Source organism: Dipodomys merriami, unplaced genomic scaffold, assembly GCF_024711535.1.
Source record: "Dipodomys merriami isolate MVZ:Mamm:240054 unplaced genomic scaffold, mDipMer1.0.p SCAF_485, whole genome shotgun sequence".
Lineage (NCBI taxonomy): Eukaryota > Metazoa > Chordata > Mammalia > Rodentia > Heteromyidae > Dipodomys > Dipodomys merriami.
In genome coordinates this window covers 330,454-351,320 of record NW_027206052.1, presented here as the reverse complement: position 1 = coordinate 351,320, position 20,867 = coordinate 330,454, and the positions used below count along the sequence as shown (strand labels likewise).

Below are 20,867 nucleotides of genomic sequence, written 5' to 3'. Positions count from 1 at the left end.
CAAAAAGCATTTATATGGTCCTAGGTCCAGGGAGCACACACAATCCAAATAATTCTCTGGAGGCAAAGCTTTATGCTACATACCGTGTTAGGAAAATGCAGAAAACACACTTGTTTTACTAAAAATAGTACGGTAAATAATAACTCACATGTCTTATTTTTTAATAGTTTATTTTATTAAATAATTTATGAAGTCAGACCAGTAACTGGTTTATTAGGAAAAACCACTTCTTCACAGTCTCATATGTTGTCAAAAGACAATGCCAGATGTGTGGACCTTCTCCTCCATTCAGTTTATTCACAAGAGTAATGAATGAAGCTGGAAGAGCAGATCCTTGCATGTGAGAAAAATTTTGTACTGTTTCAACTGACTTACCACCTCCACTATTACTCCTCCTACTCCCAGTTTTTTTCCTCCTAGTTCTTTCTTGCCTTTCCACCAGTTAACTCTGAGGTACCCTAACCCAAACAGTTAAAGCCACTCATTTGAGAACAGTAAGGTAGACATAGAAGACATCTATCAACCTCCCACCTTTGGGATTAAATAGACCGCAACAATGAAGGTAAACTGTGGCCAAAAATAATGAAAAAAATTTTTTTGGTTGGTTTGTGGGGCTTGAACTTTGGGCCTAGGCGCTGTCCCTGAGCTCTTCAGCTCAAGTCTAGCGCTTAAGCCACAGCGCCACTTTAATGAAAGATTTTTAAGGAAGCTTTGATATAAATAAATAGTAAAGACTTCTGAATTCAAACCCAGCAAAGTGCTACTAGAAAAGAAAAGTCTTAGTGTCTGAAAATGCCCATATGAAAGGGTTGGGGAATGATTCTTCAGGCACAAGCTCTAAGAATTCTGGACATAATGGAGACATTAGCTGAGCCTGATGTCCTGAGGGCTTCCCAGTAAGCATCTTTCTGGCTTTATCTGTGCCATAGTCCTTCAGCTCAATCACAGTGTGCTCTCCAATGTATTATAGTTGTCCTTAAAGCTCTTCAATTCAAGGAAGTGCTTGGCACGTTTACTCTTCTGACTGGAGGGGAGATATGTGACTTGGATTGTTGTTGGAGAGACTTCAGGGGACTGAGTTAGGTCTTTGGCTGCTGACTGGTGTTGTCGTTGAGAGCTCCCAATTCGTGCTTTCACCCTAAAGAAAACAAAGAGGGGAGGTCATGGACAGAATAAGGACTCTGGAAGAACATAATTCAGGGCTTATCCTCTCCCATAAATGTAGTCTCTAACCTATCTTAAAAACAAATTACTGCCGGGCGCCGGTGGCTCACGCCTGTAATCCTAGCTACTCAGGAGGCTGAGATCTGAGGATCGCGGTTCAAAGCCAGCCCGGGCAGGAGAGACTGTGAGACTCCTATCTCCAATAAACCACCAGAAAACCGGAAGTGGCGCTGTAGCTCAAGTGGTAGAGCGCTCGCCTTGAGCTGAAGAGCTGAAGGACAGCGCCCAGGCCCAGAGTTCAAGCCCCACGACCGACAAAAAAAAAAAAAAAAACAAAAAAAACACAAATTACTATAAAAAAATTACTATAAACCTGCCTGTCAGCTTAGAGGTAGCAGAAAAACTATTTGTCTTTCTTTCTGGCATAAGCTTTTCTTCATCACACTATGCTTAAAGTTTTTGTTTTTTGGTCCTTTTTTTAACTTAGGGCTTGGATGCTGTCCCTGAGCTTTTTTGCTCAAGGTTAGCACTCTACCACTTTGAGCCAAAGTGCCACTTCTGGTTTTCTGGTGGTTAACTGGAGATAAGAATCTCATGGTCTTTCTTGCCTAGGCTGGCTTTGAACTGTGATCCTTAGATCTCAGTCTCCTGAGTAGTTAGGATAGTAGGCATGAGCTACCAGCACTCAGCATAAAGAAAAGTTTGAACTCTACTTATTCACCTAATGTGTATATGAAACTAACATACGTTTAGTTCAAAGAGTTCCTCCAAAACAAGAATAGAAACAGCTATCTCCTACACGTTAGAGCATTATACTCTAATTTACTAACATAACCAATATCATGTATCATCTGCTTTTGCAGTTAGGAAACTGAGGACCCAATAATTATTTTTTATGAAGTCACAAAGCTTGTAAATTATAGATCAGGGAATCAAACTGTTTGTCAGATTTCAAAGCTAATATTCTCTTCAGTATACCCATTGAATCTGGAGATCAGAGACAAAAATTTGAAAGAGCTAGGGGCTGGGAAAGTGGCTCAGTGGTAGAGCGCTAGCCTTGAGCTGAAGAGCTGAGGGACAGTGCCCAGGTCCAGAGTTCAGGTCCCACGACAGGACCCAACAAAAAATTTGAAAGAGCTAATAAAATAAATATAAAATTTATCTTAATTTTGTGTGTGTGTGGGCACACACGTGAGCAGATTCTGGGGCTTATACTCAGTGCTTGGGCATTGTCCCTGAGCTTTTTTTTTTCCCTCCCTTAAAGATAGTGCTCTATTACTTGAGCACCAGTTTCAAGTCCAGTATTTTAGGTAGATAATTGGAGATAAGAGTCTCATGGAATTTCCTGTTTGGGTTAGTTTTGAACCAGATCTCAGCCTCCTGAGTAGCCAGGATTACAGGCATGAACCATTGGCCCAGCTTATCTTAACCATTTTAAAATGTATACTGCAAAAGTGGTAAATTAATCCAGTTGTGGAAGCAACTAAAATGCTTTTCATCTTGTAGAACAATATCTATGCTCATTCAGAAACTCTTGTTGTTGTTGTTGTTCTTTTTTGGTCAGTCGTGGGGCTTGAACTCTGGGCTTAAGCAGTCCTTGTGCTCTCGAGTGCTCTACCACTTGAGCCACAGTGCCACTTCCGGTTTTCTAGTGGTTTATTGGAGATAAGAGTCTCACCGAGGGCTGGGAAGGTGGCTCAATGGTAGAGCGCTTGCCTCGCATGCCTGAGGCCCTGGGTTCGATTCCTCAGCACCACATAAGCAAAAGGAAAAAAGCTGGAAGTGGCGCTGTGGCTCAAGTGGTAGGGCGCTAGCCTTGAGCTGAAGAGCTGAGGGACAACACCCAGGCCCAGAGTTCAGGCCCCACGACCAGAACCCCCTCCCCCCCCCAAAAAAAAAAAAAAAAAAAGAGTCTTACCGACTTTCCTGCCCAGGCTGGCTTTGAACCAAGATCCTCAGATCTCAGCCTCCTGAGTAGCTAGGATTACAGGCGTGAGCCAACGGCGCCGGGCTCATTTAGCAACTTTTTTTTTTGTCAGTTGTGGGGCCTGAACTCTGGGCCTGGGCACTGTCCCTCAGCTCTTCAGCTCATGGCTAGCACTCTACCACTTGAGCCACAGCACCACTTCTGGCTTTTCCTGCTTATGTGGTGCTGAGGAATTGAACCCAGGGCCTCATGCATGCAAGGCAAGCACTCTACCACTGAGCCACCTTCCCAGCCCCTCCAGCAACTCTTAATTCTCCTTCTTTACTGAGTTTGACTACCTACAGCTATAAAAGTAGAACCAGCATTTATCTTTCAAAGGTTATTTGTTAGCTGGGTGCCAGAGGCTCATGCCTTTAATCCTAGATATTTAGGAGTCTAAAATGTGAGGATCAAGGTTCAAAGCCAGCCTGGGGCAGGAAAGTCCATGAGACTCTTATTTCCAATTAACCACCAGAAAACCAGAGTTGGTGCTGGAGCTCAAGTGGGAGAGTGCTTGCCTGGAGCTGAAGAGCTCAGGGACAGTGCCCAGGCCCAGAGGTCAAGCCCCAGAACCAAAAAAAAAAAAAAAGGTTATTTGTTTTCTGGCTAGAGATCAGGGTCTTGTGCTCTCACATAGCTTTCACTCAGGGCTGTCACTCTACCACTGGAGCTCTTGGATGACATTTTGCAAATTAACACGAGATATAATCTCAGACTTTTCTGTTTTGGTAAGCCTGGAACCAAGATCCTCAGATCTCAGCCTCCTGAGTAGCTAGGATTAAAATGTAAGCCATTGGTGCCCAATCTTTCAATAATCTTTTTTAAAAAAATGTTTATTATGAAAATACCATACAGAGGAGTTACAATTACACGGGCAAGATAATGAGCACATTTCTTTTTCTTTTTTTTTTTGGGTCCGGTCATGGGGCCTGAACGCTGTCCCTCAGCTCTTCAGCTCAAGGCTAGTGCTCTACCACTTGAGCCATAGTGCCACTTCCGGCTTTTTTCTTTTTGCTTATGTGGTGCTGGGGAATCGAACCCAGGGGCTCAGGCATGCAAGGCAAGCGCTCTACCACTGAGCCACCTTCCCAGCCCCATGAGCACATTTCTTATCAAGTATCATTGCTTCCTCCTTTGTTTCCCCTTCTTATCCCTTCCCATATCCTGCCCCTTTCAATGGTCTTGAACAGGCTTCTTGCCTAAATTATAATCCAAATGTTCTTTTCTACCTTCTCTTCCACAGGTCACTTATATTACTTCTCTAAGCAAAGGTTGTTTTTTGATTTTGTTTTTGCTGGTCCTGGTCCTTGAACTCTGGGCCTGGGCAATGTCCCTAAGCTCCTTTTGCTCAAGGGCTAGGATGGCAGATATGAGCCACCAGTGCCTGACAAAATTTTTGTGCGTGTGTGTGTGTGTGTGTGCTGGACCTGGGGCTTGAAATCAGGGTCTGGACACTGTCCCTAAGATCCTTTTTATTTATTTATTTGTCAGTTGTGGAGCTAGAACTCTGGGCTTGGGTGCTGTTCCTGAGCCATTTCCTGTTTCCTGGAGGATAACTGGAGATAAGAGTCTCACCGACTTTCCAACCCATGATGGCTTTGAACTGTGATCCTCAGATCTCAGCCTCCTGAGTAGCTAGAATTACAGGTGTGAGCCATTGGTGCCTGGCTCCTAGCTCCTGTTGCTCAAGGCTAGCATTCTACCACTTGAGCTATACCACCACTTCTGGCTTTTTTTTTTTTTTGTAGTTTATTGGATATGAGTCTCATTGGCTTTCCTGCCTGAGCTGGCTTTGAACTTTGATCTTCAGATCTCAGCCTTTAAGTAGTTGGGATTATAGGCACAAGTCACTGGTGCTCAGCTCATTTTCTAGTTTGTTTTCCTCTTCTTTTTAAAAATTTTTTTTCTTTTTTTAAAATTTTATTTGTGAACATACTGTACAGAGGGGTTACAATTACATGGGCAGGATAATGCATACATTTCTTACCAAGCATTGCAGCCTCCTCCTTTGTTTACCCTTCACCTCCCTTCCCAGCCTCCCCCCTCTCCCCCCCTTTTTAAAATTTTTATTTATTTTGTTGGTCATGGAGCCTGAACTTTGGGTCTGGTCACTGTCCCTCAGTTCTTCAGCTTAAGGCTAGTGCTCTACTACTTAAGCCACAGCACCACTTACGGCTTTTTCTCGTTATGTGGTGCTGAGGAATCAAACCCAGGGCCTCATGCATGCAAGGCAAGCACTCTACCACTGAGCCACCTTTCCAGCCCTCTTCTTTTTATTTGTATTGAGGTTTTGAACTCAGTCTTGCATTTGCTAGACAGGTGCTCTACTACTTGAGCCACATTATTTCCTGAATAGGGTCTTGCATTTCTGCCTAACCTAGCTTAGATCATGACCCTCCTACTTATGCTTCCCATGTAGCTGGCCTGGAATTAGCAACCTCTCTGTCTCAGCTCTCTGAGTGCTTGAATTACATGTGGGAACCCTAACACTTAGTACTGATTTTTTAAGTTCTTTTTTTTTTTTTTTTGCCGGTCATGGGGCCTGAACTCTGGGCCTGGGCGCTGTCCCTCAGCTCTTCAGCTCAAGGCTAGCACTCTACCACTGGAGCCACAGCACCACTTCCGGCTTTTTCTGCTTATGTGGTGCTGAGGAATCGAACCCAGGGCCTCATGTATGCGAGGCAAGCACTCTACCACTGAGATACCTTCCCAGCCTGTGATTTTTTAAGTTCTTGATTGGCGTTTTTTTCACCCATTTCTTATTTATTTATTTATTTATTTGATTGTGGGGCCTGAACTCTGGGCCTGGGCATTGCCCCTCAGCTCTTGAGTTCAAGGTGAGTGCTCTATCACTTGAGCCACAGCGCCACTTCTTGCTTTTTCTGCTCACTGTGGTGCTAAGGAATCAAAAACAGGGCCACATGCATGCAAGGCAAGCACTCTACCACTGAGCTACCTTCCCAACCCCTCACCCTTTTCATTTTAAGAGTTGCATATATAACACAGTGAAACTTTGTTTAGTACATAGTTAATGCAGTTATGATTCCTCTCCTATAAAAAAATGCTGAAGCCAGGAGCTGATGGCTCACATCTGTAATCTTAGCTATTCAGAAGGCTAAAATCTGAGGATTTCAGTTCAAAGCCAGTCCAGGCAGGAAAGGCCCTGAGATTCATCTCTAAATAATAACACAAAGAGCCAGAAGTGGCACTGTGGCTCAAAGTGGTAGAGTGCTAGCCTTGAGCAAAAAAAGCTCAAGGATAGCACCCAAGCCCCGCGTTCAAGCCCTACAACTGGCCAAAAAACAAACAACAACCAAAAAAAACCCTCAAAAACTGAATCTCAGTGATGTCTTCAAGCCCTACAACTGACCAAAAACCAAACAACAACCAAAAAAAAAAAAAACCCCTCAAAAGCTGAATCTCAGGGGCTGGGAAGGTGGCTCAGTGGTAGAGCACTTGCCTTGCATGCCTGAGGCCCTGGGTTCGATTCCTCAGCACCACATAAGCAAAAAGAAAAAAGCCGGAAGTGGCGCTGTGGCTCAAGTGGTAGAGCGCTAGTCTTGAGCTGAAGAGCTGAGGGACAGCGCCCAGGCCCAGAGTTCAGGCCCCACAACTGGACCAAAAAATAAAAAAAAAAAGCTGAATCTCAGTGATGTCTTGTTTTAAGATAGGGTTATAATGCTTTAAGTGGTAATACAATTGATTGCATTTGCTTCTTTCTTTTATCAGACCAAGACACAAAAGGAGAACTCTAGGGAAGAAGGAAACTCTTGGTAGACTACATTTTGATATTTTACTTAAGCAGAAAAAAAAAAAAAGAGAGAGAGAGATAAGCAAAGTAAAAGCCACTCTTACTAGCTTATATGGTAGTATCTGTTTTCTTTTTTTTTTTGTTTTTGTTTTTGGTCCGGTCATGGGGCCTGAACTCTGGGCCTGGGTGCTGTCCTTCAGCTCTTCAGCTCAAGGCTAGTGCTCTACCACTTGAGCCACAGCGCCACTTCCGGGTTTTTCTTTTTGCTTATGTGGTGCTGAGGAATCGAACCCAGGGCCTCAGGCATGCAAGGCAAGCGCTCTACCACTGAGCCACCTTCCCAGCCCAGTATCTGTTTTCTAATGTACCTAGTTTTTTTTTTTTTTGGCCAATCCTGGGGCTTGAACTCAGGGCCTGGGCATTATCCCTGAGCCTCTCTGTGCTCAAGCCTAGCACTCTATCACTTGACATTTCTGACCTTTTCTGTTTATGTAGTACTGAGGAATCGAACCTATGACATCATACATGCTCTAAGCAAGCCCTCTACCACTAAGCCACATTCCCAGCCCTCAAGATGTAGTTTTAACAACTCTTACTGTGTTAAGGACTTTTTTTCATATTGGTTTATGGAAACATAGCATCTCCATCCATCCATCCATCCATCCATCCATCCATCCATCCATCCATCCATCCATCCTCTCTTCATAGACAGAATCTTGCCATAATCTTAATGCCTCAGACCCTTCCCTCCAAACTCACACAGTGGCTAGTTCACTCAGAGCCTCCTGATAGCGCACGTATTCACTCTGGCCAAAAACCTTAGGAAACATAAAGAATAGTTAGTATCTCTCATTTCTGAAGCATCCCTTTAGGTCCTTGAGGGAAAAACTGGCTATCCCAGCTTACCCCAGTCCCATAGCGGGCTGTCTCATAGCCATCCAGCAGGGTATCAATGAGGGCCTTGCGCACACCCTTAAAAGGAGTGGTAGTATTTCGCAGATCTAGCAAGTACGAGCGGAAATTCTTGCCCATTAAGGAACGTGGGTGCCGGCCTTCAGCATAAAATGGAATATCTGAAAAGATAATAGTACAATGATACCCCTTCATCTTTACAGTTTTTTTTTTTAATCTCTCTCTCTCTCTTTGTCAGTTTTTGGGCTTGAACTCAGGGCCTAGGTGCTATCTCTGAGCTCTTTTTTTTTTTTTGGGGGTCCGGTCGTGGGGCCTGAACTCTGGGCCTGGGTACTGTCCCTCAGCTCTTCAGCTCAAGGCTAGCGCTCTACCACTTGAGCCACAGCGCCACTTCCGGCTTTTTGCTTATGTGGTGCTGAGGAATCGAACCCAGGGCCTCATGCATGCAAGGCAAGCACTCTACCACTGAGCCACCTTCCCAGCCCAGTTCTGACTACTTTAGAGGCTAAGATCTGGGGAAATCTCAGTCCATAGACAGCCCAGAGAGACAAGTTCAAGATACTCTTCAATTAACCAGCAAAAAGCCAGAGTGGAGAAAGTAGATTGCCAACCAGGAGCAAAAAAACTAAGTGTGAATCCAGGTGTTCAAGCCCAGTACTGGCACAAATGGGGAGGAAAAAAATGTTAAAAACAAAAATAAGCTGGCCGGGCGCTGGTGGCTCATGCCTGTAATCCTAGCTACTCAGGAGGCTGAGATCAGAGGATTGCGGTTCAAAGCCAGCCTGGGCAGGAAAGACCGTGAGACTCCTATCTCCAATAAACCACCAGAAAACCGGAAGTGGCACTGTAGCTCAAGTGGTAGAGCGCTCGCCTTGAGCTGAAGAACTGAGGGACAATGCCCAGGCCCAGAGTTTAAGCCCCACGACTGACAAAAAAAAACAAAAAAACAAAAAAACAAAAAAACAAAAATAAGCTGGATGCTAGTGGCTTACACCTATAATCCTAGCTATTAAAAGAAGCTGAGATATGAGGATCTCAACTTGAATCCAGCCCAGGCAGGAAAGTCCATGAGACTCTTTATCCCCACTTAATTAACCACTCAAAAGCCAGAAAGGAGAAGTGGCTTGAGTGGCAGAGTCCTAGCTCAAGGACAATGCACAGGTCGAGTTCAAGCCTGAGGACCAGCACACATGCACATACACAAAAAACACACAAAAAACTCCAAGAAGCAAAAGTCAGATTTGGGTACATAAAAAAACTCACCTAAAAAAAAAAAGCAAAACCAAAAGTTATCAAAAACAAAAGCCAGGCTCTCTGGAGAAGAAATAACCTGCCTACATGTTTTCCTATAAAAAAGAAACTAGAGGAGCTGGGAAGGTGGCTCAGTGGTATAGCGCTTGATTGCATGTGTGAGGCCCTGGGTTCGATTCCTCAGCACCACATAAGCAAAAAGAAAAAAAGCCGGAAGTGGCACTGTGGCTCAAGTGGTAGAGCGCTAGCCTTGAGCTGAAGAGCTGAGGGACAGCGCCCAGGCCCAGAGTTCAGGCCCCACGACTGGACCCCCCAAAAAACAAACAAACAAAAAGAAACTAGTAGTCTTAAAACTCTAGGAAATTCCTAGCAGCCAGGGAAGTGAAGAAGACAATTCTTAACGTATGAAATATGTTCATAACTCTTATTCCCAAATGATTTTTCCCCCCTTTTTGGGAAAAAATGGATTTATCAGCTAGCCCTTACCAGACGCACGGATTGCATCCAGAGCTTTCATCCTGTATAGATAGTTGTAGCAACCTGTTGAGAGGAAAGACTCATCATCACCGTGAAAAGATCCCCCAAATTAGGTTTAACATTGGTGACTCATGCCTATAATCCTAGCTACTCAAGAGGCTGAGATCTGAGAATTATTGCTGGAAGCCACCCTGGGCAGTAAAGTCCATGCCACTTTTATCTCTAACCACTAAAAAGCAAGAAGTGGAGCTGTGGCTCAAAGTGGTAGAGCACTAGAGTTGGAGCATCAAAGCTCTGGTACAGTGCCCAGGACCTGAATTCAAGCCCCAAGAGCCTGATATACATGTGTGCTAGTGTGTGTGCGTGTGCTCACATGCACGTGTACGCACACACACACTCGTGCGCGCGTGCGTACACACACACCTCAAACTGTAGAGGGCCAAATAAACTGTCCCCCTGCATCTGGCATATATTCAATAACTGAGCAATAATTGAAGTTTCTGTCAGCAGATGTTAATAACTCTGAGATCAACTCATGGGACTCATCCCTGTAGCATCCTCCACTTTGCCACCTACTTTGATTTCCCTGGGTTTCCAGTTGTAGCAGTCTTGCATCATCATCTGCAAGGAGCTGGGGTTCATACTTGATATCCTGAACCCTAGAAAGTCGAATATCAATCTCTTCTTTCAGGTCCTGCACATGTAGATAGATAAAAGAAAACACAATCACTAACCCTATACTGGTTTCCACCAATCTAGAAATAGGGCAGCGCATGTAAACAACTAAGATAACCAAACAAAGTACTTGTAAAGCTAGTGAAATTGCTAGGTTAAAAAAGAAAAGAAGAGAAAAGAAAAGAAAAGAAATAGCTGGTGCCTGTAATCCTAGCTACTCTGGGGGCTGAGATTTGGGGATTATAGTCTGAAGCCAGCTCATGCAGTAAAATCCATTAGACTGTTACCTTCAATAAACTACTAAGGAAAAGCTGGAAGTGGTGCTGTGGCTTAAGTGGTAGAGCACTAACCTTGAGGAAAAGAAGCTCACGGACAGGCACTGAGTTTAAGCCCCATGACTACCACCAAAAAAAAAGGAAGAAAGAAAAGGAAAAAAAAAAATAAAAAATCCTGACTCTATCTCCTAGGTCCTAGGATTACAATTGTGCACAACTATGCCTGGGTAACAAACAATATTTTTGCTTTTAAGTTGGATTTAAAAGAACCTTTTTTTTTTTTTTTTTTGATTGGCCTTGGGGCTTGAACTTTGGGCCTGGGTGCTGTTGCTGAGCTCTTCAGCTCAAGGTGAGCACTTTACCACTTGAGCTACAGCTACAGCACTACTTCCTTGAGCTACAGCACTACTTCCAGTTTTCTGGTGGTTAATTTGAGATAAGAGTCTCCTAGCTATTCAGGAGGCTGAGATCTGAGGATGGAGGTTCAAAGCCAGCCCAGGCAGGAAAGTCTGTGAGATTCTTACCTTCAATAAACCACCAGAAAACTGGAAGTGGCACTGTAGTTCAAGTGGTAGAGCGCTAGCCTTGAGCTGAAGTGCTGAGGACAGCACTCAGGCCCAGAGTTCAAGCCCCACGATCGACCAAAAAAAAAAAAGTTTCACAGACTTTCCTGCCTGGGTTGGCTTTGAAACGAGATCCTCAGATCTCAGCCACCTGAGTAGTTAGGATTACAGGCGTGAGCCACCTGGCTTAGTTGTACATATTTTCTAACTCAGAAAGTTCTATATAATATGTAATCAAGATTCTTCTAAGCTGGGTGTGCCAGTGGCTCACGCCTTTAATTCTAGCTACTCAGGAGGCTGAGATCTGAGGATCACAGTTCAAAGGCAGCCCAGGCAGGAAAGTCTGTGAGACTCTTATCCCCAATAAACCACTCAGAAAACCGGAAGTGGTGCTCTGACTCAATGGTAAAGCTCTAGCCTTGAACAGAAGAGCTCAGGGACAGTGCCCAGGGTCAGAGTTCAAGCCCTATGACCACCACCAACAACAACAAGAAAAATAAAAAAAAAGAAAGAAAATAACTACAAGCAATAATCTAGGCTGTATAGAATGTCTACCTGGCAAGCACAAGATACTAAGCTCAAATCCCAGTAACACACCCACACATACATACAGAAAAAAACAAAAAAAAGAAGCTATAATCTACAAATCTGTGAGGAAAAGGAAGCCTAGAGAGAGAGAGAGAGAGAGAGAGAGAGAGAGAGAGAGAGTGTGTGTGTGTGTGTGTGTGTGTGTGCTGGTTGCTCACTCCAGTAATCCTACTCAGAAGGCTGAGATCTGGAGGACTGTGGTTTGTAGCCTGCCTGGGCAGAAAAGAATGTGAGATTCCAACTCCAAAATAACCAGCAAAAAGCAGGGTTGGAAGTGTGGCTCAAATGGTAGAACACTAAGTAAGTTAAGCAAGTGTGAGGCCTACAGTTCAAGGATTAGCACTACCACACACACACAAAAAAAGTTTGGGAATTATGCCACCCAGCAGACCACAGGATTTCAAGAAGTCATATTAACAAAAATTAAAACAGGATTAGAAGCTTAGTTCAAGTGGTAGAGTACATGTGTAGTAAGTGTAAGGCCCCGGGTTCAATGTATAGTATAAAGTGTCCTATTGACTTTTCGCTGGTCTTGGGGATTGAACTGTGGGCCTAGGCACTGTCCTTAAGGTTCTTTTGCTCAAGGCTAACACTCTACCACTTGAACTACAGCTCTACTTCCTGCTTTTTCTGTGCTTAAGTGGAGATAGAGATTTTCCTGCCTGGGCTGGCTTTGAACTGTGATTCTCAGATCTCAGTCTCCTAAACAGCTAGGATTACAGATGTGAGCTACCAATGCCCAGCTCCTTATTGATTTTTTTTCCCTGCCAGTCCTGGGGCTTGAACTCTGGGCATGGGCACTGTCCTTGAGCTTCTTTTGCTCAAGGCTAGCACTCTACCACTTGAACCACAGCACCACTTTTGGCCTTTTCTGTGTAGGTGGTACTGAGGAATCGAACTCAAGGCTTCGTGCATGCAAGGCCAGGACTTTCCCACTGAGCCACCTTCCCAGCCTCCTTCCTTATTGATATCTTAAGAAATTAAAATAGGGCTGGGAAGGTGGCTCAGTGGGAGAGTGCTTGCCTCAATGCATGAGGCACTGGGTTCCATTTCTCAGCACCATATAAGCAGAAAAAGCTGGAATGGCGCTGTAGCTCTATTGGTAGGATACTAGCCTTGGGCTTAAGAGCTGAGGGACAGCGTCCAGGCCCAGAGTTCAGGTCCCAGGACTGATTTCAAAAAAAAAAAAAAAAAAGAAAGAAATTAAAATACATTTAATATTTGAAATTGGTCATTCCTATGTATAGTGTAACATTTTACCGTTTTTTTTTTTTTTTTTTTTGGTTTTTTTTTTTTTTTTTTGTCGGTCATGGGGCTTGAACTCTGGGCCTGGGCGCTGTCCCTCAGCTCTTCAGCTCAAGGCAAGTGCTCTACCACTTGAGCTACAGCGCCACTTCCTAGTGTAACATTTTAAAAGTACTAAATGTTTTACTAATCAATTGTCCAGAAGCAACCATTATTATTACTTTCATATCTATCTCACATAGGAAGGTTGCCAGAGCCTCAGGAGATAAGAAAACCTTGTTTTTTGCAGTATACGGGATTGAAATTAAAGCCTTACACATGCCAAGCAAGCACTTTCACCTGAGCCATGGGCCCAACCCTTGTAACACTTTTAACTTCCAATGTGAACTATATCACATACAGAATATAGACAATGTGCACATATAAAAGTTGCTTTTTGCTGGGTGCTAGGAGCTCACACCTACTCAGGAGGCTGAGATCTGAGGATCGCAGTTCAAAGCCAGCTGGGCAGGAAAGTCCCTGAGACTCTTTAACTACAATGAACCACCAGAAAATCACAAGTGGCACTGTGGCTCAAGTGGTAGAACGCTAGCCTTGAACTGAAGAGCTCAGGGACAGCGCCTAGGCCCAGAGTTCAAGCCCACAAACCAACAGCAACAAAAAAAGGTTGTGTGTGTGTGTGTGTGTGTGTGTGTGTGTGTGTGTGTGTGTGTGTGTGGGCACTGTCCCTTAGCTTTTTTGCTTAAGGCTTTACACTCTACCACTTGAATGATACCTCTACTTCGAGTTTTTAGTGGTTAACTGGAGATAAGGCTTCAGGGACTTTCATGCCTAGGCTAGCTTGAAACTGTGATCCTCAGATCTCAGTCTCCTAAGTAGATTAGTTTTCAGCCACTGAGGTCCAGCACATTTTAAAAAATTATAAAGTTGAACCAATTTAGTTTAGGAAACAGAACTTTATCAGTGACATTCTATGTGCCTTCCCAACTGAATGCCCATTACCACCCACCTGAATGTCAATAGTCCTCTTACTCTACTGTTTTATCATGTGTCACACTGAATGGAAAATTTCTCTGCAACTGACTTTTTACTATTTGTTGTGCTGGAGATCAGTGTTTCATACATGTTAGGCAAGTGCCCTATCACTAAGCTATACACAGCTATTTAAAAACAAACTTTTTATACAATAAAATGCATGAGTTTTGAGGAATATACTCATTTGACCAGCATCTCAGTTAAATAAATAGTATTTCACACTTAAATGTCTTCTTCCACTGTAAGTCATAACCCCACTTCTAGTTTCAGGCAACATGATATAACACTTCTATAGCTCTATGTTCTGAAATTTCATATAAAGATAATGGAATGATATGGCATCTACTGTATTGTAAATGAACTTTTGGCTTTTTTCACTTGGCATGTTATTGAGGTGTCTTTGTAATTTACTTTTCCATTCAGTTATAAGACACTTTAGTAACTTACTTTTTTTGTGTATGTACCAATCCTGGAGCTTGAACTCAAGGGCCTAGGTGTAGCACTCTACCACTTGAACCACAGGTCCATTCCAAGTTTTAGGAAGTTTATTGAAGATAAAGTTTCTTGGGGATGGAAGGTGGCTCAGTGGTAAGAGTGCTTGCCTTGCATGCATGAGGCCCTGGGTTCAATTCCTCACTACCCCATAAACAGAAAAAGCTGGAACTGGTGCTTAGCTCAAGTGGTAGAGTGCCAGCCTTGAGCTGAAGAGCTGAGGGACAGCGCCCAGGCCCAGAGTTCAGGCCCCAAAACCGACAAAAAGATAAAGTTTCTTATGGACTTTCCTGCCAGAGCTGGTTTAAAACTGTGATCCTCAGATCACATCCTCCTTGAATAGTTAGAATCACAAGCATGAGCTACCACTTTTTCACCCAAAAATGTTTGAAGACTCATTTGTATTCATATCTTTACCTTCATATAATATCCCAGAATATAAATATATTACTATATGCCCATTTTAAGTTATCATTATTTAAAATATTATTTTATTATTAAGGTGTTATACAGATGGATAACTGCTTCATAGCTTCATAAGTCAGGTAATGAGTACATTTTTTCGGTTGGTAGTGGGGTTTGAACTCTGGGTCTGGGGGCTGTCCCTCAGCTCTTCAGCTCAAGGCTAGTGCTCTACCACTTGAGCCACAGCGCCACTTCTGGCTTTTTTTCTTTTTGCTTATGTGGTGCTGGGGAATTGAACCCAGGGCCTCATGCATGCAAGGCAAGCGCTCTACCACTGAGCCACCTTCCCAGCCCTATGCATGAGACTCTTATCTCGAATAAACTGCCAGAAAACTGGAAGTGGCACTGTGGCTCAAAGTGGTAGAACTCTAGCCATGAGCTGAAGAGCTGAGGGAGGGGCAATGCCCAGGCCCAGAGTTCAAGCCCCATAAGTGGGGGTGGGGGAGAAAAAGAAAGATTCTCATGGGACTTTCTATCCAGGCTGGCTTTGAACTGTGATCTTCAGATCTCAGCCTCCTGAGTAGCTAAGATTACAGGAATGAGCCACCAGCACCCGGGGACCTTTGCTTTTAATACCATACAAGACACTATGAATATTTTTACATGTTTTCACACTAATTAGAAGCAAAAAAAAAAGTACAACTTACTACGTATTTTCTCTCTTTTTTTTTTTTGTCGGCCATGGGGCTTGAACTCTGGGTCTGGGCGCTGTCCCTCAGCTCTTCAGCTCAAAGCGAGTGCTCTACCACTTGAGCTACAGCACCACTTCCGGTTTTCTGGTGGTTTATTGGAGGTAGGAGTCTCACGGTCTCTCCTGCCCCTCTCCTGCCCGGGCTGGCTTTGAACCGCGATCCTCCTATCTCAGCCTCCTGAGTAGCTAGGATTACAGGCGTGAGCCACCAGCGCCCGGCCATATTTTCTCTATGGTAGGAGCGGAGCTAGCATAGCTAGCTGCTATGAATATTCTTTATTTTTTTAAAAATTTTTTTAACTGTATTTTTTTTTGTCTTTTCTTTTTTGGTACTGGGGATCGAACCCAGGTCGTTGCACTTGCTAGGCAAGCGCTTTGCCACTGAGCTACATCCCAGCCCTCTTTTTTTTTTTTTATTTTTTATTGTGAAAATACTGTATAGAGGGGTTACAATTACATGGGCAAGATAGAGTATATTTCTTATTATTTCCCCTTCCCATCCCTTCCCATCCTCCCTCTACCTCCCTTCCCTTGAATATTCTTATTACTTACAAACAAAACTCATATACTGCTGGGACATGGATTAGATACATATATACAATATTAGTACATAGTGCCCAATTATGTTATTGTAAAGTGGTTATATCAATTCATTTTTTTGCCTGTCCTGGGGCTTGGACTCAGGGTCCAAAAATGTCCCTGACCTTTTGCTCAAGGCTAGCACTCCACCACTTGAACCATAGTGCCACTTCTGGCCTTTTCTGTTTATGTGATACCGAGGAATCAAACCCAGGGCTTCATGCATGCTTTGCAAATATTCTACTACTATACCACTATGCCACATTTCAGCCCTCAACTTATTATTATTTTTTTTTTTTTGGTTGGTCATGGGGCTTGAACTCTGGGCTTGGGCGCTGTCCCTGCACTCTTCAGCTCAAGGCAAGCACTCTACCGCTTGAGCCACAGTGCCACTTCCGGTTTTCTAGTGGTTTATTAGAGATAAGAGTCTCACAGACTTTCCTGCCCGGGCTGGCTTTGAATGGAGATCCTCAGATCTCAGCCTCCTGAGTAGCTAGGATTACAGGTGTGAGCCACCAGCGCCGGCTTCAACTTATTCTTTCATTAGTAATAGGTAAGAATTTAGATGACAAATGTTAATCTCATATAGTTTAGAGGTGACTTAAATACCCAGTTTTCCTAGCTTATGATATGCTGGAACTTGGGCCCTACATTCTTTTTGTGAAGCAAGTGGTGGAGAGAACACTATTGAAGTTTCAGGCCATGACATTTTTGAGACTTTATACTTAGGGGGGTGCTCAAATTACTGCCCCAGGAGTTGAGAGACTTAGTTCTCCATTAATCTACTTTTCATTTACCATGTTACTGAATACATGCTATGTTTTGCCTTAGCTTTAAATTGTTGAGCAACAATGGCATGATGCTTTTATATATTTTTTTGTGGTGGTAATGAGGCTTGAACTCAGGGTCTCACTTTTTTTTTTTTTTGTTGCCAGTCCTGGGGCTTGAACTCAGGCCCTGGGCACTGTCCATGAGCCTCTTTGTGCTTAAGGCTAGCACTTTTATCCCTTGAGCCACTGCACCACTTCTGGCTTTTTCTGAGTAGTTTATTGGAGATAAGGCTCTCACAGAGGCTTTTTTGCCCGGGGTTGGCTTCAAACTGTTATCCTCAGATCTTAGCCTCTTGAATAGTTAGGATTCCAGGTGTGTGCCACTGGCGCCCGGCAATACAATTTTTTTTTTTTTTTTGTCGGTCCTTCAGCTCTTCAAATCAAGGCTAGTGCTCTACCATTTGAGTCAAAGTGCCACTTCCAGCTTTTTCTGCTTATGTGGTGCTGAGGAATCAAACCCAGGGCCTCATACATGTGAGGCAAGCACTCTTCCTCTGAGCCACTCTCCCAGCCCCAATACAATTATTAAAAAACAAACAAACAAACAAAAACTATTTTGTTTAAGCTCCGATCTAAAGAATGAATTAGCTGGGTAAGTGGAGACAATTCTAAGTCACAGTAATAGCATATGCAAAGGTCTGAAATTCAACCAATGGAGCTGGATCTCAGTAATTGGGAAGATATCGTATAAGCCAGCAAATGCCTATTACTGAGAAGACTAAAGCTACATGGGCATAGTAGTAAGATATCAAGAGTTCTGATTTAGATGTTAAGTTTGGGATTTCTATTAGAAAATTAAGTTGGAACTAGGCTTAGTGGCTCGTGTCTGTAACCTGAGGAAGAGAGAAATCTGGAAGATTAAAGTCAAGACTAGCTTAGGCAAAAAGTTAGACCCTATTTCAAGCTGGGCATGGTGGTTCCTATATATATTCCCAGCTATGTAGGCATATGTAGGTAAGAGGATCTCAGTTTCAAGCTAACTCTGGGCAAAAACATATGAAATCCTACCTGAAAAATAAAACAGATTGGGGGTGGGAAGGTAGCTCAGTGGTAGAGCGCTTGCCTTGCATGCATGAGGCCCAGGGTTCAATTCCTCAGCACCACATAAGTAGAAAAGGCCCGAAGTGATGCTGTGGCTCAAGTGGTAGAGCGCTAGCCCTGAGCTGAAGAGCTGAGAGGACAGTGCCCAGGCCCAGAGTTCAGGCCCCACGACCTGACCCCCCCCCAAAAATAAAACAGCTTGGCACTGGTGGTGGATACCTGTAATACTAGCTACTCAGGAGGCTGAGATATGATCATGAGTTGAAGCCAGCCCAGACAGGAAAGTCAGCCATACTCTTATCTCCAGTTAACCAGTAAAAAAAGCTGAGAGTACAGCTCTGACCTAAGTGGTAGAGTGCTAGCCTTGATCTTTAAATAAAGCTCAGGGACAGCATTCAGTCCCTGAGTTCAAGCTCCAGGACTGTAATTTTTTTTTCTGTTGAAGAAAAAAAGACTGGGGGCTAGGAAGGTGGCTCAGTGGTAGATTGCTTGCCTTGCATGCATGAGGCCCTGGGTTTGATTCCTCAGCACCACATAAGCAGAAAAAGCCGGAAGTGGTGCTGTGGCTCAAGTGGTAAAGCACTAGCCTTGAGCTGAAGAGCTGAGGGACAGTGCCCAGGCCCAGAATTCAGGCCCATGACTGACCAAAAACAACAAAAAAAGGAGTGGGTGGCTGACCACAGGTAGCTCACTTCTATAATCCTAAGTACACAGAAGGCTGAGATCTGAGTTCAGATCTCAGGCTGAGTGCTGCAGTTCAAAAGATTTGTGATCACAAATTAAACACTAAAAAATCTGGAAGTGGGGGGCTGGGAAGGTGGCTCAGTGGTAGAGCGCTTGCCTTGCATGCATGAGGCCCTGGGTTCGATTCCTCAGTACCACATAAGCAAAAAAAAAAAAAAAAAAGAAAAAAGCCGGAAGTGGCGCTGTGGCTCCAGTGGTAGAGTGCTAGCCTTGAGCTGAAGAGCTGATGGACAGCACCCAGTCCCAGAGTTCAGGCCCCACGACCGGACCTCCCCACAAAAAAATCTGGAAGTGGAGCTTAAGTGATAGAGTACTAGCCTTGAGCAAAACAAAACCAAATCCAAAAAACAACTCAGGGACAGTTCCCAGGCTCTGAGTTCATGCTTTAGTACTGGTAGAAAAAACAAAAAACAGGCTGTATGGCTCTAAGTGTTAAGTAGGCCCAACAAAAACAAGCCTTTAGAACCTCAATATCTCCCTTCCCCCCAAAAAATATCGAAGTGGAAATATCAGGTAGGGCAGTTGGCTATATAAGTATAAAATTCAGGAAAAGAGAGGTTTGGGGTACACACGAAATTTCATCCTCCTTAAAACCAAAGGAAGCAAGCAATCACCTAAGGAGAGAATGTAAACAAAATCTGAGTGTCAGTAATCCTAGCTACTCAGGGGGCTGGGATCTAAGGATCACAGTTCAAAGCCAGCAGGCAGAAAAGTCAGAGACTTTAATCTCCAATTAATCACCAGAGAACCTGAAGTGGAGTTGTGGCTGAAAGTGGTGAAAGTACTAACTAGCCTTCAACAAAAAAGCTCAGAGATAGAACCTGGGCCCGAGGACAAGCCCTGCCACTGGCAAAAAAATTAAATTAAATTAAGAATAAAAGTTTTAAAAAATTCTGCAAAGCCAACCCATCTTATGGCTCTGGTTGCCAACTGTAATCTCAACACCATCCAAAAATAAAGCAAGCAAAAAACACTAAGTAACATGAACTGTGAAACATTCTACAGCAGGGGTGATAACTTCAAGCCTTTCATTCTGCAAATGCAAAATCCTAAATTCTTGCTAAACTACATTCTGGACCATATTGTGAACCAAATGAGACAAGGACCAGAAGCTTAACAGTTTATGTTCATGTAAGTAAAAGAAGGCACTTGAAAACATGTAAATTAATCATCTTTAAAAATCTGGGAAGGATCTCATTTCTTGTCCCTAAAAGCTTGGAAGGTTATTTTTGCCTGAAGGACCTACCTTGGGAGCATTGTGTCCCACAGGGACATGAGGTCCCCTTCTAGATTTCATTGCAAAGCGCATGATTTGCCTCTTCACAAAAATAAATAGCAGTACAAATACCTGTCAAAAAAAGATAAGAAATCTTTAATAGATTCTTTTTTTTTTTTGGTAGCATGCGTTCATTCAAAATCCCCAGATTTAGGTACTCAAGGTTGGATGCTTGGGGCAAAACGTCAAGGATGGGGGCAGATCTCGGGAAACTAGGAGCGAGGAGGCGTGGGTTAGCGCCCTGGAACTTAGAAGGGTTCTCAGAAAGGGGCGGGTCTGGGACTGTGCCTTAGCTCCCAGGTACTCCAGGGATAAGAATCAAAAGCCCAGGTGAGTGGATGAATGAAGTCAGGGAGTGACTCAAGGGTCTGGATTGGGTCAGACTTCAGGAATAGGGCGGGGGTTCTTCTCACCAGGCTCCCGTAGGCCATCACGAGCACGACATTCACCCCGGACAACCAGTTACTGCTGGACGCCATGGCCTCCCTCCCCGCGCAGAACTCAGGTTTTCCTGCTGCCCTGATTCGTTAGCCCAGACTGAGGCGAAGCCACGATGCCCAGGTTCCTCGCAGCTCCCCGGCCATTTCTTTAGGGGGGTAGCCTGAGCCAGACCCAGCCTGAAAACATGGCGGATGGGGTGGGGGGTGGGGAGACGGTCTAGGAAAGTAGAACGACGCCTTCCCGCTTCCCCAGACACGTGACTCAGGCAAAGCAGTGGCACCTGGGAGCGGAGATGCGGAACTTCGCCAGCAAGAGGAAGCAGAGGCCACCAGTGCGTCACGTGGTGGAGGTGGTGGAGGTGGGGCTGCCGTGGAGTGGGCGGGGCTGACGCTTAAGTGCGGTGTTT

General features: G+C 44.1%; 2 protein-coding genes across 2 annotated transcripts in view; one reads left to right on the top strand and one right to left on the bottom strand.

Annotated features, from left to right (window-relative positions):
- Positions 1–153: 153 nt before the first annotated feature.
- On the bottom strand, positions 154–20,515 carry LOC138809109 (protein C1orf43). Its single transcript, XM_069995511.1, has 7 exons — positions 20,434–20,515; positions 19,991–20,092; positions 10,098–10,215; positions 9,531–9,584; positions 7,788–7,954; positions 7,641–7,699; positions 154–1,138 (listed from the first exon to the last, which is right to left on the bottom strand). Exons 1-7 carry the CDS (start codon positions 20,497–20,499, stop codon positions 943–945), a joined length of 762 nt encoding a protein of 253 aa, XP_069851612.1. The 5' UTR covers positions 20,500–20,515; the 3' UTR covers positions 154–942.
- LOC138809106 (ubiquitin-associated protein 2-like) overlaps positions 20,492–20,867 on the top strand; it is a 62,955-nt gene continuing 62,579 nt past the window's right edge. Inside the window, exon 1 of the mRNA XM_069995489.1 lies at positions 20,492–20,581. The gene's annotated coding sequence lies outside the window, so the exon portion shown is untranslated. The remainder of the gene's footprint in view (positions 20,582–20,867) is intronic.